At 54.0% G+C, this 16345-nt stretch overlaps 1 protein-coding gene across 6 annotated transcripts in view; it reads left to right on the forward strand.

Moving 5' to 3' along the window:
• Nucleotides 1-16345, forward strand: part of RORC (RAR related orphan receptor C) — a 42933-nt gene that overhangs the window by 15306 nt on the left and 11282 nt on the right. Inside the window, exon 1 of one of the 6 annotated variants that reach the window (XM_014526005.2) lies at nucleotides 7-37. The exons of 4 other annotated variants lie outside the window; for them this stretch is intronic. In XM_014526005.2, the coding sequence (XP_014381491.1) occupies nucleotides 31-37 (7 nt within the window). In that variant the 5' untranslated portion in view covers nucleotides 7-30. Of the gene's footprint in view, nucleotides 1-6; nucleotides 38-5738; nucleotides 5813-16345 lie in introns of those variants that run through there. One more of the 6 variants, XM_006036227.2, reaches the window with a different exon arrangement.

The following is a 16345-nucleotide window of genomic DNA, read 5'->3' on the forward strand; positions in this document are numbered from 1 at the left end:
CCCCGTGCCCCTGCCCGGCCTGCCGAGACCATGAGAGGTAAGTGGTTTTGGGGGAGATGGCAGATAAAGGCCACCTGGCAAGCGGGAGCAAGCGACACTGACAGCGCAGTGGGTGCCCGCGACCCTCGGCTGCTGGAGAGGAGCCAAGAGCTGGATGCCTGGGTACTCAGGTGCTCGCAGCCAGGGAGCCCAGGTGGCAGGATGCTTGGGTTCTCTGGCACTGCTGAAGGAGGGGATGTGGGGGCCATGAGTGGCTTGTGAATAGTGAGGTCCCAGTGCTGATGGGCTCTGCCATGGATGTGTCCCCACCACAGCTGGGTTGCTGGGCATTTTCTGTCCCTCGGGTGAGAAGCACTGGGCACAGACTGGGAGGTGCTGGTCTGGCTGCTGCAGGGGCCAGGACCTGATCTTGCCGGGACCCAGTTTCAAAGCAGCTTGGTGCTGTTGGGGCTTGGGTGGCTTCCCCCCGCAGCGTGGGGAGGGCGCTGTGGGCATGGGGGGCTCTACCCACTGGGGAGGGGGGGTCTGTGGGAACATGGATTTCCCAGCAGAGGCTGGAAGAGGCTGGCTGTGGGTCTGTCCCATTCAGGGGCTGGAGCATGTTGTGGGGTGGGGGCTTACTCCAGGCTCCGTCACTGTCAATGCACCCGGTCCCTCTTGGCACTGTCAGATGCTTCTACCCCCCAAATCTAGGATCTTCGTTCTCATGGCCATCTGCCAGGCAGCTCACACCCCACCTGGGAGCAGGATCTGGCCCGGCGGGTTTTTTTATATGTAATGCATATCAGATTTTTGTGTGCATGTTCTTCTACACACGCGTGTCCTGAAGTGCGAGTGTGTCACTGCACACTAGGGTGTGTGCATACATGCATCTTGCTGTCCTTTTTATATAGAACGTGTGCCAGTTTTTGCATGTGTATGTGTTCATATGCATGCTTGTACCTATGTGTGTGTGTGCCTTTGCACGTGTGTGTGTGTATCTCTGACCCAGCGGGTTCATAGCACCAATGTCTACATGTAACTCAGTGCACGCACCCAACAACCTTCTTTGAATACATAGCATTTGTCAGGTTTTTGCATGTGCATGTGTGTTCTCATAGGCACATGTGTGTCATTGCACACTCGTGTGCTTGTGTCTCTATGTGCATCTCAATGTCCTTTTTAATTATAGCATGCATCAGTTTTTGTATGTCAGTGCATATTCTTTTGGGCACGGGTGGGTGTCATGTCATGCTCAAGTGTATGAGTGTTTATGTCTATGCGTGTGTTGTCTATCCCCTTCCAGCCCTGCTTCTCTAGGATTCTCTGATCGATAGCGTGTGTCACTTTTGTATGTCTGTATGTGTTCCTCTGTGTGTGTGTGTGTGTGATTGCATGCTTATGTGCGTGTGCGTGCAGTGAGTGGCCCCTTCAAGCTGCTTCTGTCCAGGGGGATCCGTGTTCCCCAAGTTCCCTTGGGCCAGCTGGGGCCAGGAACCTGTTTGCCCTGCGTGAGGCCTTTGCAAAGAGCTGGGGCAGGAAGCAGGAACTGGAAGCCATGCTGGAGCTTGCAACATTGTGCATACATGTATGTCTGTTTGTGTGTGTGCAGGCATGTTTCCATGTGTGGAGTGTGTCTGAAAGCATGTGGCTGTCTGCATGCTGTGATGCGTGTGCATGGGCTGTCTGTGTGCAGAGGACGCTGGTGCTGTGGAGCTGCCTTGTGTGTGTCAGGAGGGGGAGGTGTATATTGGGGGAGAGTTTCTATGCTGGGGGGAGGCCAACACGCTCTGCTCTGCTGCTCTGGCCAACACGCAGCCCGGATGCTTTGTCCCCTGCCCAGAACAGTTGCCAGGAGCTGCCCTCGGTGCCCGGTTGCCCATCTCCTGGAGGCAGCAGGGGCTGTAGGTGCAAACAGCAGAGCCCGTGGTTCGGGGCTGGGCGCCTGCATGGGGGAGGCAGAAAGCCAGGGCTTGGCGGGGGGTTGCGGGAGGACAGGTGCCAGCTGCCAGAGTCAGGGGGGTAGGTGCACAGAGGCTTTGACTCCTTGAGCAGGAGGAAGCACAGGTGTGCCCTGTGGCCTCGGCTCCTGGCAGCGCGTCGGCTGTGCCAGGGCGGGGGAGTCTGGAGGCATCAACGGGTCCTGGGTGCAGCTCCGTCTCAAAGACTTCACCCAGCTCTGTGGGGAAACTGAGGCACAGTGCAGCATGGCTGGCTTTAAGGTGCCCAACGGGCCCTGAGTCCCTTGCCCTGCCTGTCAGGGAGCCCCAGTGTCAGTACACCTGGTTTCTCTGGCACGGCTTCCTGCAGCCATGGATCCGGGGCTACTGCCTGCCAGGCCCCTGAGGTGAGCTGAGCCTCAGATGAGTGAATTCCCCCCTTTCCCCGCTCCTCAACAGCCTGCAGGGCTGTCGGCCCCTTACCCATCTTGTCTCCCTGGCCAGGGGTCTTGGGGTGCCCTTGGCTGACTGTCGAGGGGGGCCAGGCCAGATCCTCAGGTCATGCAAACGGGCGTCGCTCCAGCTCCGTGGAGGAAGGTGGAGTCGGGTCCAACAGGGATCGGGCCCATTGGCGTCATGACCAGTTTCCACCCACTGGGGCCGTGTCCATTGGCGTCATGGAGGATCCGTTCCATTGGCATCACCAAGCTGATGCCCCCACTGACGTTGATGGAAGGGCGCTGGGGTGGTGGGGGCAGGCTTCACCCGGGACTGGGGCAAACAGCTCGACTCAGTTCTGGCGTCACTCCCCGCCGGCAAGTCACAGAAGCAGGCGGCGGCATAGAAAGTACCAGGTGTATTCCTGGCACTGTTGTGTACGTACAGCTCTGGACACAGGAGCCTGGTAAGGACCCGGAGTGGCCATGCAGAGCCCCTGGGCCCTATCCTGGTCTCCCTGGGGTCTCTCCTGAGCTGGGGATCCCAGCTACGCTGTCCCCCTTCCCTTCCTCTGGCCACATCACACCAGCAGTGCTGAGTGCTGTATCTACACGTAGTGATTAGCTAATCGAAGCACCGAAGAGCTCCCCGGTTTTAGCTAGACATGGCCAGCATGGCAGAGGCTTTCCTGAGACTGTTACAAGCAGCGGAGAGAACCCAGGTGTCCTGGCATTCATGCTTCTGCTCTAAGGGTGCAGGCTGCTTTTGAGGAGCACAGTCTAGCCCACACAGCTGAGCTCCCTTTTGATCCTAGATTTTGCTCCCGATCAGAGGCGAAGAAGAATCCAGGAGTCCTGGCTCCCAACACTGCTCAGACCACAAATGAGCCCCCCTCCCTCTACCCACAGAAGCTCCTGTGTCTCTAATTAGTAGGATGCGTTTAATTACCAGCTTTAGAAAGGACTTTCCCGTTGGCTCTCTGAAGGCTGGAGGGGGGGAGGGGGGGTGTTGGGGCTGCTCCAGGCTGGCGGCTCCCCCAGCTGAGAGGCAACTGGCCTGCGGAGAGTTAGCTACTTTGCAGTCCCTGCTGCTGGAAACCAGAGAAACCACGGAGCCGTGGGCTGGAGCTGAGGCCAGGGTTTGGCAGGTTCGGTGCGAAATGTGAAGGTGTTGAGAGGCGGAAGGGGAAAGTGCTGATTGAGAGCTTTTCTTGGGGGAAGGTGGCGGGGGAGCCTAGCCTGGCATCCAGTCCTTCCGAGAATGCATCCCTGCCCCAGGGTAGGTGTTATTGCCCCAGGGGGCCTCCTGCCTGCAGAGCTGGGGGACTAGCCTTGGTGGGCACTGGCAGAGCGGGTTGGTTTCTTCTATGCCAAGAGCTGGCTCCCGCCCCTGCCTGGCCCATGGTGACATAACGTGTCTGTCGCTGCCTCCGTGGGTGTTGGGAGCGGGTTCAAGGCAGACGGCTCCAAGTGTGGGAGCGTGACGGGGGTGGTGGGGAGGGAGGGATATCATGGGGCTGTGACAGCCCAGGCTGTGTCGAGCCAGGCTCTTCTCTCTCAAGTCCCCCCACTGAAGGGCTGCAAAGGCAACCAGCAGCCTAAGTCAGGGACCTCTAGCCACCCCACCAGCCTCCCTGCCACGTCCTGGTTCTCCAGGCTCGGCTGACTGTCCTTGCTGCTCTCTGGGCTGGAGCTCCCCTCCTGTCCTTGTGGGGCTGATGCCGGTTCACCCCCGCAGCAGACTTGGCCTCAGAGCTCTGTGTTTGCCCGGCAGCATCACAGTAGAAACCCCTTGGTGGGCTGACTGTGCATCGGGGAGCCCATGAAGGCCTGAGAGCTAGTGGCTTCGTCCTGCCTGGTGCTGGGCACTGTGACGATGCTTTACTAGTTTTTCAGCCTCCAGGAATAATGCATCATGCTGCAGCTCAACAGTGGCCTAGTCATCACCCCCCTCCCTGCCGCACCAGGTGTTCTACAGACACAGAAGTAGGTTGTTAACCCACAACCTCCCCCTGCTCCAGACCAGTTAGCCTTTGAGCTGCCCCCCGTTCCCTGATGCACAAGGCAGAGGGGATATGGGGATGGTAAGAGGCATATTCCACATGTCCCCGCATCGGTGGCATCGTGTGTCTTCATCCCATTGACTTCTCACCTATATCCATCTGGCATGTTTGCTGCAGGAACCTGTTTTGCTTTGAAGGGATCTGATAGACAGAGAGATCCAGAAAGAATGAAGGTGCTAAGGAGGTCAAGGGTTTCAGAGGTGATGTGTGTACTTGAACTCATGATCTCAGGCTGGTCTTTAAACCTGTCTCCCTTTCCTCCGTCGCAGACGACAGCCCTGGGCTCAGGTGGATTGGGGATTCTCAACTGGGGGTATGCAAGATCCTTTCAGGGAGGTCAACAGTATTAGCATGGCTGGGTGTGCAAACACTAGCATGTGATTCTTGAGCTAAACCCAGAGATTTCCCATAGAAATGCAGTGTCTCAACCCTCCTGCCCCAGTGTGGGATGTCCATTTGAGGAACTGCTCTGGTATTTTTTGTTAGTCAAGGAACAATCGATAGTGAAGAGCTGGGATTTTCGGGGTGGGGCGCAGGCTGAAACATAACAAGAGGGCCCTAGAATCTAAAAAACTTGGGAACCACTGAGATAGATGATAATCCAAGTCTTTTTCAAGAAGGCGTTCGTGATTTGGGAGGGGAGAGGGGGCAGATTTGAAGGAGTAAGTGGGTTTTCATGTGTCATGTCTCTCAAAATGACCAAGCTGGTGAGATCTGGGTCTCACGAGTCCCTCCGGCCTCCTTCCAGGCCAACCAATGACAAGACCCAGCCCTTCCTTTTCAGATTTTCAAGGCAGAGTTTCTAGGCAGCTGGAAAACAATTGCTGCAAACAATTCTGCTGATTCAGGGCTGTGGTTTGGATCCACCTGAACAAGTTCCCCTCCCACCCTGCCCTGAGCCAGCTGTGCCCCAGCGCTTGAAAAGGTGCGGGATTTTTCTGTGCACGCGTTGAGAATGACGGGGCTAAGCTCTGCTGCAAAGAGAAGAGCCTGGCGGCATTGCCGTTCCCCTGTTTTAAATGCATATTTGCACCGTGCCTTTTCGAATCAGGCTGTCCCAGGACCAAGGGCTGGTATCAGTGATCTTGTGATCAAGCAATTTAGGGGATTGATTAAATCTGATAGTGTTGGAGGTGGGTGGAGAGGGGAATCCCAGCTGCGCCACCGCGGTGTGTGTTACAGTTAAAGAACAACGAGTAAAGCTACAAGGATGATTTGCGGGCTGAAAAAAAGGTTGTGGCGGGGGGAGATAGAGCTGGGGGGGATAGTCCATTAAATTTATCCAGGTGAAAGCTAGGAGATGACTTGATACTGGGCCACAAACTGGGCCAGTTTGTGGCCTCTCACACTGGGAGGAGACACCTGATGCTAAACTGCACTTTGAAGGAGAAAGGTGAAGCAAACTGCAAGCAGAGGCATTTGGCTGAGCAGTAAGAGGAGCGCAGGATTTGGCAGTATCTTGACTCAGAACAACTCTAGCTAAGCTTTCATTGCCTTTAGGGCCGGCATGAAGCAGATACTATCTCCGTTAAACTATCACAGTTGTCTGATGCCTGTAGGTACCAGGGACCAGGGCAGGAAGCCTAGGGAGCGAAGAAAAGGCTGATCACTGTTGGAACGATCAGACTAGGAACACAATAGATTTTCCAGCTCTTGGAGGCTTTAAGCCAAGTCATTCAGTGTCTCTTTGAGGTTCATGTGTGCCCCACACCAGGGTCAGACCGGATCTAGGTCTATTGGTGTTTTCTGCCTTTCAAATCTAAGGAAGGAAACCCTTAGCTCCCAGGGCCAGTGTCTGAGCCAGCCCGAGCAGGAACCTGCCCAGAAAAACATCCCAATGCAGGAAAAAACATCTTGGCAGCAAAGTCCCTTTGGCAGCTTTAGCTGGGTCCTGAGGTTTTTATTTTTTAAAGGATCGGAGCATCTGACAGCCTTGGGGTCTGATCCCGTGAGGAGCTGAGCCTCCCTGTCTTGCATCCCCGGTGCTCCAGTGCTCCCATGGCTTTCCATGTAACCAGAGGAAGAGGGAGCCGCAGGGCAATGAGAGACAGGTGCTTTTAGAGTGAGTCCCTTGGGAGTGCAGCGTTTTCTTGTCTGATTTCTTCAGGGGAGAGGAGTCTAAAATCTCAGATTTACGGGAGCGTGCCGGGGAGGTGGGCGTGTGTGTGTCTGAAATCTCAGAGGCTTACAGGGGCATGCATGCACGTGCACATGTGCATGTGTGTAAATTCTCATTGAGGTGTGTGTGTGAATTCGCAGTCAGAGATGTGTGTGTGCATGCACTCGTGTGCCTGTTTGTGTGCATGTGCATATCAATTCTCAGAGACTTATGGGAGAGGTGTATGTGTGTGTTAATTCTTAGAGAAGTATGGGGGGGGTGTGCACGCTCACACATACATGTGCATATGTCTGAATTCTTGGTTGGAGATGTCCACGTGCACATATGTGCATGTGTGGGTCAGTTCTCAGAGACATGGGAGGGGTGCATGTGTGTTAATTCTGAGACGTACGGGAGGGAGGTTTGTGTGTGTGTGTAAATTCTCAATCAGAGACTTATGGGGGTGTATATGAGAGAGAGAGAGGTGTGATAATATCTTTTATCAGATAATTGGGAGAGATGAAAGACCTGTTTCATCAGCCTGGGAAAGCAGCCATCACTCTCCAAACTCAGCACAAGTTCGAATGCTTGCTTTAGTCTCATCCAATCCTCCTTGTCTTCAGTCTGACACGGCCCGGCCTACTGCCTCTTAACCTAATTATGTTAATGAATTTGACCACTTAAAAGGAAAGTGGGCAATTTATTCTCAGGTTCCTGATAACTTCCGTATTTTGATATTACCTAGAGCCATGATTTTGCAAGTGATTTCTTTCCCCGTCCTCCCCCAGAATTATTTATTTCAGTGTCAGTTGTGGTAGGAAGAACGGTTGGGGCACGGTAGCTCTTTGGGCCCAAACAATGCCTTCGAGTCTGATACGCTGACCCACCAGTTCACTAAGACACTGAAAATACTTAGATGGCAGACTCTGGATTTTGAAGCCAGGGCAGCACTGCAGTGCTGCGTCTGGGCCGGCGAAAGACGGGACCCATATCTCGTACTGCTTGAGTTGATAGCTTTGAGCATCTTTCCATTTGTTGTTGAAATAAGCCCTGTGGTCTGTTCAGCTTTCTCTCGACCTGACTGGAGGGATTGCCGGCTGTTAAAAGATGCCCAAATAAGAAGATGGAACCAATTACGGTTTTCAGTTCTTTCCAATAACCACGTTGGAGCTGCATTGGTGGGAACTTCAGAAGGATGCAATCACTATTTCAGTGCTTCTCCACCTTTTTAGACTCCAGTGCCCTCCTCCCCTCCGTGATAAATTCAAGACCCTGCCACCACTTTGGAAAATGCCAGCTTTGATCTTTCTCTCGGTTTGTGACTATGGAAAAATAACAGAGCAATTCTGCTTGCAAAGAACAGGGCAGGATGTTTGTGACCCACTGGGTTCCTGCTGGAAACCTCTGGGTTTATTGTGTGAATCATGCATAGGTATTTGCCCACCTCACAAGTCTAATATTGCACAGCATCTTTCAAAGGATCTCATAGCACCCTGGGGTGTTGCAGCACCCTGGCTGTGCTGCTCTTCATGCTCTGTGCATGGCTCAGAGCTGCTGTTTCAGCCACCTTTAATACAGAGGACCCTGCAAATGCCTGTGGATAAATGTGGGTAAAGAAAGCTCTTGCCGCTTTGCAAACAAATGGCATTTTTAATAGAAAATTTGAGCATCTGATCGTGAAGGGAAAGATCACAAATTGTCTTTTTAATTCAGCTGTAAGAGCTAGTTAAGTGCTGACGATGGAGCCAATTCAGATAGAATCAGGATAAATATTTTTCTCATTAATTGAGGGCTTCAAACTAAATTGTTTTTTTTTAATGTGCATGAAGTACAAAATACAGAAATATTTGGAGATTCTTAAATGTGCAGCTAATTTAAAATGACAAGGACAGCCTTGTACTTTCATTGGATTATATTGATCATTAAAACTTATTCAATTATGGCTTCAGCAGATCCCCAGCTTGCCTGCAGTTGTGAAGCAACTGCTTGCTTTTCAGCCTAAAGTAATGCCTCAGTTCAAATGAGCTGGACTCCATAGACAAATTATCATGTATTAATTAAGTACTGCATTACGGTGGCTTAGCTAGATACGCGTCTGCCGACTCTTCAGGCTGGGTTTGAACGTGGGTTTGCTTTTGAACAGTGGCGGCTTTTTGATGAGACAAGATTACGAATGTGTTTGATAACGAAGTTTCAGAATGAAACCAAAGCAACTCAGAGACCCCCCCCGCAATGGCTGGGGCGAAACAGCCCAGTTTGCCCATGTTGTTCACGTCTTTCGTGGTTAGGGTGGGTGGTTCAAAGTGTTTGGGACCAACTAAGTCATTAGGTGATGCTAATTACCCTGACTCTATAGGATCTGAACTCTGGCTCTGGATTCCTAATTTATTTGGTACGTATGACTCAGGTTTGGAAGGAGTTTGGATCAGGTTGGGTACCGGGTAGGGGCAGGGCCAGACACAGGCATGGGTGAACCAGGTGGCCACCTGGGGCCCAGACAGAAACGGGGCCTGAAAATGGTAATTATTATTATTATCATTATCTCTGGTGAAGGGGGCCCGATACTAAAAGTTGGCCCGGGGCCACCAGGAATCCAGGTATGGTGCTGGATAGGGGAATCGGGACCCCTTCTCAGTACCAAACGATAGGGTGAGGTCTTGGGGAGCTGCTTCTTGGCTGTGGGTGCTGAGCTCTTGAGAAACCAGCCCCACAGTCAATAAAATACTCACTTTGAATCCAGACACCCAGCCAGGACTGGCGTCAGAGGGATTCGCTTCTTCCTGGGGTTGCTTCTTTTTGCACAGAAAAGCAACAGGTGTCTAAAGGCAACGTGCAGGGGGCTGGAGAAATAAAAGCGGCCAAAACCCAGGAGGAAGAAAGCAGCACAGACGAATGCTGTGTCCTGGTAGTTGTATGAATGGCCTGGGGGTAGACATTAGGATGCTGCTTTTCCCAGCTCTGCATATCCAAGATATCAGAGAGAGGTGATTTCAGATATCAAAGGGAGGTGATTTATTCATATCATATCATATCTTAGAGAAAGTAAGGTTGAAAGGGACCTCAAGGATCCCCTAGTCCTATTTTGATATACTTCTACTAGTGCAGCCTCTAGCGTGGCATGGTTTTATCAGGATTTCATTATCTGTCTGCATCCTTTCTGTATGGGATGAGCAGATAGGCATACAGGCTTTCTATATTCACCCTCTAGCCGTGGTCCTCAACCTTGTTTGACTGAGAAGGGGGATCCTTAGATTTGAACCACCCTTGGTAGACCCCAGGCCCCCCTCAGGTGCCAGCTCTCAGCTTGCACTCATTTCTTGACTACAGAAAAATAATAAAGCATTTTTTCTGTTGCAAAGAACTCAGCAAGCCCAAGACAGGGCAGCACGTTGGTGACACTGCGGATTGAAATCTGGGCTTATCTTGTGAATTGTGTGCAGGTGGCTGCACTCGTAGCAGGGCTGATGTTATGTGGTACCCCTAAAAAGAATCTCCTGGCACCCCAGGGTGCTGCCAAAACCCAGTTGAGAATCACTGCCCTACAAAATTGGTCCCCTTTTTGTGTACACCTGAACAGGTAAAAGTCATACGGCTTCTAGAAGCAGGCAAGCACCTGAAGCATGGGTCATTTTCCACACAGAAAGTGCTTTGGGGTGTTGGTTCGGGGGTGGGGGGGGGAGTTCTGCTCTGAATTTTAAAAAGCTTTATTTTGCCTTTAAAAATAAAAAAAAAGTGTAAAAATATCTTTAAAAATAAATTTGAACTATTTTAAAATAATGTATTTGAAAATCATTGTAATCCTTTTTAAATAATTTAAAAAATATTTTATATATATTTATATATAATATAATTTTAAAATATTTTTAATGGTTTAAAGAATTAATAATTTTTAATGTGCTTTTAGAAAAAGAACTTGTGTGTTGCTTAACCCAGGGCAGAAACCCTCCGAACAAATCCGTTGAGCGCAACAATAGACCAGTAAATATCAAACAATGTGACGAATGCTATGATTATTTCTGCAGCAGATTATCTCAACCCTAGCCTGGTCACGGAGCTAAACAAATACCCCGTTAGCATATTTAACTGTACGTTATGTATTTCTTTATTCGGTTTATATGCTGCCTTTCCAACAACGCGTCTGAGTGGCTTATAACAAAATCACTTACAAACTGAGAGAGCAAACAGGAGAACAAAACAGCTTAAAATGCTAAATCGTAGCTATTTAAAGTTGCATGTTCCTTGTTTCTTAGATGTTAATATTGTACCATTTTTCCATTATGACAAAGCCCCAGATCTTTTTTTACTCATTGTTCACTTTTCCCTGAACTTGATACAGCTTTGACTCTTATTATAAGCTCCATCCATCCTCCTGTCTGTCTCTCTAGGTTTATACTGCCAGTCATCATCGTAGAATTTGTTGGTGCTCACGTATAGCATGTAAATCAAGTTGCTGGTAAACTTCCTAGAGCCTCCCGGCATTTTTATAACATCGGGGGAAATATTCAATTTGGTTATAATTTACGGGGGGGAACAGGTCATTTATTTTTCCTGGAATTTTATTACAAAAGTCAGTGGAAATGCTCTTAGGATGAATAATGGAGATTAATTGTGCCCCTGGGGCCAGATATCAATTAAAGCAAAAATCTTAGTGCTCACTCCTCTACCTAAACAACCAGCTGGGTTTTGAAAGCATCCATTGGGGCTAAGGGAATTGGGGGATGCTCTGGATTAAAGGTTGCATCCGGACCAGGACTGTCGATAACCCCCCCTTTATTTATTACCAGTTGGATGGGGATTGGGTTTTAGCTATCAAACCTAACTTACTGGGTGTTTTCCCACTGCTGGTTTCAGGGAGGCCTGATGAAGCTGAGCTGTTTTGGTTTTGACTAGCAGGATCAAGCAGTGCAGCTGAGCAGAGGATCCAGGCACCCCGACTCTTGGCACCCCCCCCGTCTCGCTCTGAGCACCAAGCCACACTTTCTCTTCTTAGGGGCTTAGTTCTCAGTGGCTCTGCTGTCCCCCTAACCCTGCATGGCCTCACTCGCAGGGGGTTTTCTCCTATATTTTGGGGAACGGACACCTGTCTCTACCATCTGTCTCCTGTCCTTGGAGCTCCTTCTCCCACGGAGGTCTGGGGCTGGCTGAGACACCCTGGATCTACCTCCAGACCCACCAAAACCCCGAGTGTGTGAGCTCGGGGTTGAGGAGAAGTACAGAGATGCCCGCCCCCATGTCTAGACCCCCGGGAGCCAGGCTGGGCTCCGCAGCGCCCCACAGGCACCCCGGAACCTGAGTAACCGGCCGGGGGCGTGGAACACGACTCGTCCTGCCGGCGGGTTCGTAATCGGGGGGTTTCGGTTTGATTCATGTGGGGAAAGTGTCTGTGAGTCACTCAGCCCTTGCGGCCGAGGCCCAGGCAGTTCCAGGCAGTTGGCTGCGCTCGTATCGAGGGGCCTTTGCAGGAGCCTCGCGGGGCCCCTCCGCGCCTCCCCTCTTCTCTTGCTGCTGTAGGGAGCTCGGCAGGCGCATGCCACGGGTTGCAGTGGGTATCGGCTGTGCTCCAAGATGATCAAAGCAGGTTTTGGGTGCCTCAGGACTGTGACAGCCCCTGCAGGCTACGATGTTGGCTGATCTCGGGCAGATGGGGAAACTGAGGCATGAGCCAGGGCTGGGTATGGTGGTCTTCCCAGTTGCTCGTTAACTCTGCCGTGCACATACGCTGGCCCCCCAGAACTCATGACATGCATCACCTAAGCCACACTGTGGGGCAGGGAGGACTGTTGCCATTTTACAGGTAGCAACACTGAGGCCTGGGTGGCCATTTCTGAGACCCTGCGGCACAGCAGGCCAGAGAACCCAGGTGTCCTGCCTTCCCCTGCCCCATCCTGCTCTGACCTCTAGACCCATTCCTAGAAGCATAACCCAACCCCCTTCCCTCCTGCTGTAACCGCTGGACCTCAGTGCCCTCCATTGCTGGAGATACAGCCCCACTCTGCTGCTCTAACCACTGAGCTCCGCTCTCTGCCTATTATTGGAGACATAACCCTGGCGACCTGACACCCAGCCCCCTGCTCTAACCAGTGGCCCCCGCTTTCTCAGCCTTTGTGGCTCTCTGGCATCTCTTAGAAGCTCCGTGCAAAGCCTGTCCCCCGTGACTCCCCCGCGCCAGGTGCTGTACATGCATAAAGCAAAAAGTCCCTGCCCTCAAAGAGCTGATGAAGCAGGGAGGGAGCAGTGTGGTGAAGCCACAGGGCCAGAGGGGTGAGCGTGTCCCAGACTCATGCCACAGGCACCCCCCCCAGTCTCCCAGCTATAACTGGGCTGCTGGTTCTGCTGGTGTCTGCTCCTGTGAGTGCTAGGGGCTGCAGATGCCACCATGTCTTACTCCCCACTGGCTGCTAGGAGGTGGCCTTGCCTTCAGCTGGGCATGGGGGTGGGCGTCGAGCTGGCTTGGCTGTGGGCATCAGGGCTCGCAACTCAGCCTTTGCCCCTGGAGGCTGATGGACCCCATCCAGCTGTCTGGAGGTGTCCGTGCCTGGCCAGGCTGAGTGGGCATCAAAACCAGGAAAACTGGGGGTCTGGACTCCGGGTTTCCATCATGGTTGGAGCAGTGCCAGGACTCCTGGGTTTTGTGTGCCTCAGTTTCCCCTCCCTCTTGTGGCAGGCACCAAGGCGTGTCTCTCTCTGCCCCTGTCTTGGCAGGGGCTGGGTTGCGAGCAGGGAGGGATGCTCCCAGCAGCCGGCGATCTTATCAGGCTCACAACAGCTCGCTGTTTTCTATTAATATGCAAATGCGCTTCTCTTTCCTGGAACTGTGGGGATCACTGCGCAGCCGCCTCGGCCCCCCCAGCCCGCAGCGCGACCCCCTTGCCCACAGTGGGGCCTTGCTGTGGGGAAGACCGCACTCGCTCTGGTCTGACGGATCTTGAGGGAGTCGTGCCGTGAAGCTGAGGCGGCTGCCGATTGCTTGTGGGGAGGGAAGGAAGCCAGGCGCTGAGCTCGCTGCAGGCTGGGGACCGGGGTTCCCCGCTTGCAAGCTGGGGGGAAGGCTGCCCTAGGCCCCCCAGACAGACCAGGGTCACAGCAGAGCAGGTGAGATAGAGCCCAGGTGTCCTGGTTAGCAGCCCAGCTGTAGCTCGCAGATCCTCCGCCTCCCAGAACTGCAGAGAGAGCCCAGGAGTCCTGACCCCCCAGGCCCAAGCTGCCATCAGACTCCTTCCCGGGCCAGCCCAGCCGGCTTCAAGCCTGGGAGGGGTTGGGGAAAGATTCCTGGCAGTGCGCTCTCTGCAGTAGGGGCTCCCCAGGGGCTCTGGGCTGAAGTGCCAGGCGCTGTACATTTGGCTAGGCACAGTTCTGGGCTGGAAGGGCAGTGACAAGGCAGTGGGGGTGTGTGTGTGTGTGTGTGTGTGTGGAGGGGGGGAGCAATGGCCACTGTTCTGCAAAGAGGCCTTGAGTGAGTTGTTTCCCCTCCCTGTGCCTCAGTTTTCCCAGTTGCGAATGGGTGCAAAGGCCCTAACTTGGTGTGGCTGAGGGCAGTTATTCTGTCCTGGTGTCTCTCCGGGTCCCTACTATGTTGACCCTTGCAGTTCCCCCGTGCAGCACAGGAGGATGCTGGGAGTCCAATGGTGCTCAGTGACTTGCGCAGGTCTTCTCTGGGAATCAGTAGCAGGGAATCGCACGCTAGGCAGCATCCAGGGGCTCCAGCCAGGAGAAGAGAGTGGGGGTGTGTGTGTGTGTGTGTGTGTGTGTGGAGGGGGGGAGCAATGGCCACTGTTCTGCAAAGAGGCCTTGAGTGAGTTGTTTCCCCTCCCTGTGCCTCAGTTTTCCCAGTTGCGAATGGGTGCAAAGGCCCTAACTTGGTGTGGCTGAGGGCAGTTATTCTGTCCTGGTGTCTCTCCGGGTCCCTACTATGTTGACCCTTGCAGTTCCCCCGTGCAGCACAGGAGGATGCTGGGAGTCCAATGGTGCTCAGTGACTTGCGCAGGTCTTCTCTGGGAATCAGTAGCAGGGAATCGCACGCTAGGCAGCATCCAGGGGCTCCAGCCAGAGCTGCCTGCCCTGTTAGCCCCCCGGTACCCAGGGGCAGGGGCCAGCCATTGTGTGCCCACGCATGGATGGGTGCAAAGGGGCAAGTTAGGCCGGGTCTGTGTAGACTGGCTTTCCCAAGTCCACGGGGACACGTCTGTGTGACTGGCGCTGCTGCAGCGCCCGCCTGGATGAGCTGGTGGCTGCCAAGAGTCCCCCATTGAACCAGTGGTCCCAGTGCCAGCCCAAACCATGCCAAGAACCTGTGCGTGCCCTGCCGTATTTGCTGCTCCTAGAAGTGGGGACACAGGAGGCTCAGACAGGCCATGCTGGCTCCTCAGAGCCCAGCGCTCCATCATGGCCTTTGGCTATGGGGGCGCGAGAGGCTCCATGAGGCCAGGTTGGCACCTCAGAGCCTGGTGCCCCTTCGTGCCCCCAGGCATGGGGACGCCTGACATGTCCCCATGTCAGGCGGGGACGTTGCCTCAGAGCCTGGCACTCCATCATGGCCTACGGCTGTGGGGACACGTGAGGCTCTGCTAAGCCACACCAGCCCCTCGGAGCCCGGTGCTCCTTCGTGGCCCTGGCTGTGGGGATGCACCAGGCTCCATTAGGCTATGCCGGCACCCCAGAGCCCGGCGCCAGGCCCTGCTCCTCGTGATGCAGCCTTTCTTGGCCCTGCCCCGTTTCCGTCCCGCCGCTGTGCCGGTAAAGGGCTCGGAAAAATAGGTCTAGGCGAGCCTGCTGCGTGGGGCAGGCGGGGGTGTGTGTGAGGGGGGGTTCAGCATCCTCTCGCCCCATCTTCCATGACGCCATGCCCTCAGTCCACGGCGCTGCACTTCTCCAGCCCTTGCTTTGCCTTGACGGCTTATTTGGGGGGCAGCAGTTGCTGCCTCTTGGGAGGGCTCTGGTTGCCCTCCTCTTCCTCAGCCGCCCCCTGGGCATCACGCCCCTCGGCGGGACCGGCCGGGGGAATTCGCCCGAGACCTCGACGACCTTTCTCAGGTCGCAATTTACTGGCATGAAGCATCACCTGAAAGCGAGAGTTACTGGCAGCCGGCGCCCGGGATCGGGCTGTTTTTGACTAACAGAGGCCTGAGGTTCTGAGTCAGCCCCCAGCCCCGATTCCCACCCGTTCTGTTCTCACTGCCTCCTTCCCTCACTCCTCCACCGGAGAAGCCGTCGGAGGCTGCGGTTTGGCGGCTCGGCGGGCCTGCGCCGTGGGAGGACTGGAGCGTGGGACGGGGGTGAAGCTCTCCCCGCAAACCCGCCAGCCCCGCTGTTGTGAAGGAAACGCAGGAATTTACCAGCATCCGGTTTCCCACAAAGGCGGGTGCCAGGTGTGCACAAGGATAACCCCAGCGCTTCCTTCCTGCCCTGCCAGGCTGCCGGCTGGCTCGGGCCCCTCTGCTCCCGGTGCCGACGCTCGTCTCTCTCGTGGCAGCCGGCGTGGCGTGCAGGCAAACGTGGCTCCGTTTTCCGATCCTGCTGCGCCTTGTTCTGGGGTGGGGGAGGATCTGGTCTTGGTGGGCTCCCCAGGGCTGGCTGTGTGTTTGCATGCAAGTGTGCACATGTACGTGTGTGTGTCAAAGAAGAGGGTTGGGTGGGGACAGGCATGGGGCTGAACTCTAGCCCAGTGACACACTGGGATTGTGCATGTGTGTGTTGATGTGTGCGTGTGTGTGTGTGTGTGTGTGTGTGGTGCATGTGGGTGCGTGTGTATGTCAAAGGAGAGGGTTAAGTGGGGCTAGCCATGGGGCTGAACTCTAGCCTAGTGACAGAGTGGGATTGTGTGTGTGTGGA

Source organism: Alligator sinensis, unplaced genomic scaffold, assembly GCF_000455745.1.
Source record: "Alligator sinensis unplaced genomic scaffold, ASM45574v1 scaffold880_2, whole genome shotgun sequence".
Taxonomy (NCBI): domain Eukaryota; kingdom Metazoa; phylum Chordata; order Crocodylia; family Alligatoridae; genus Alligator; species Alligator sinensis.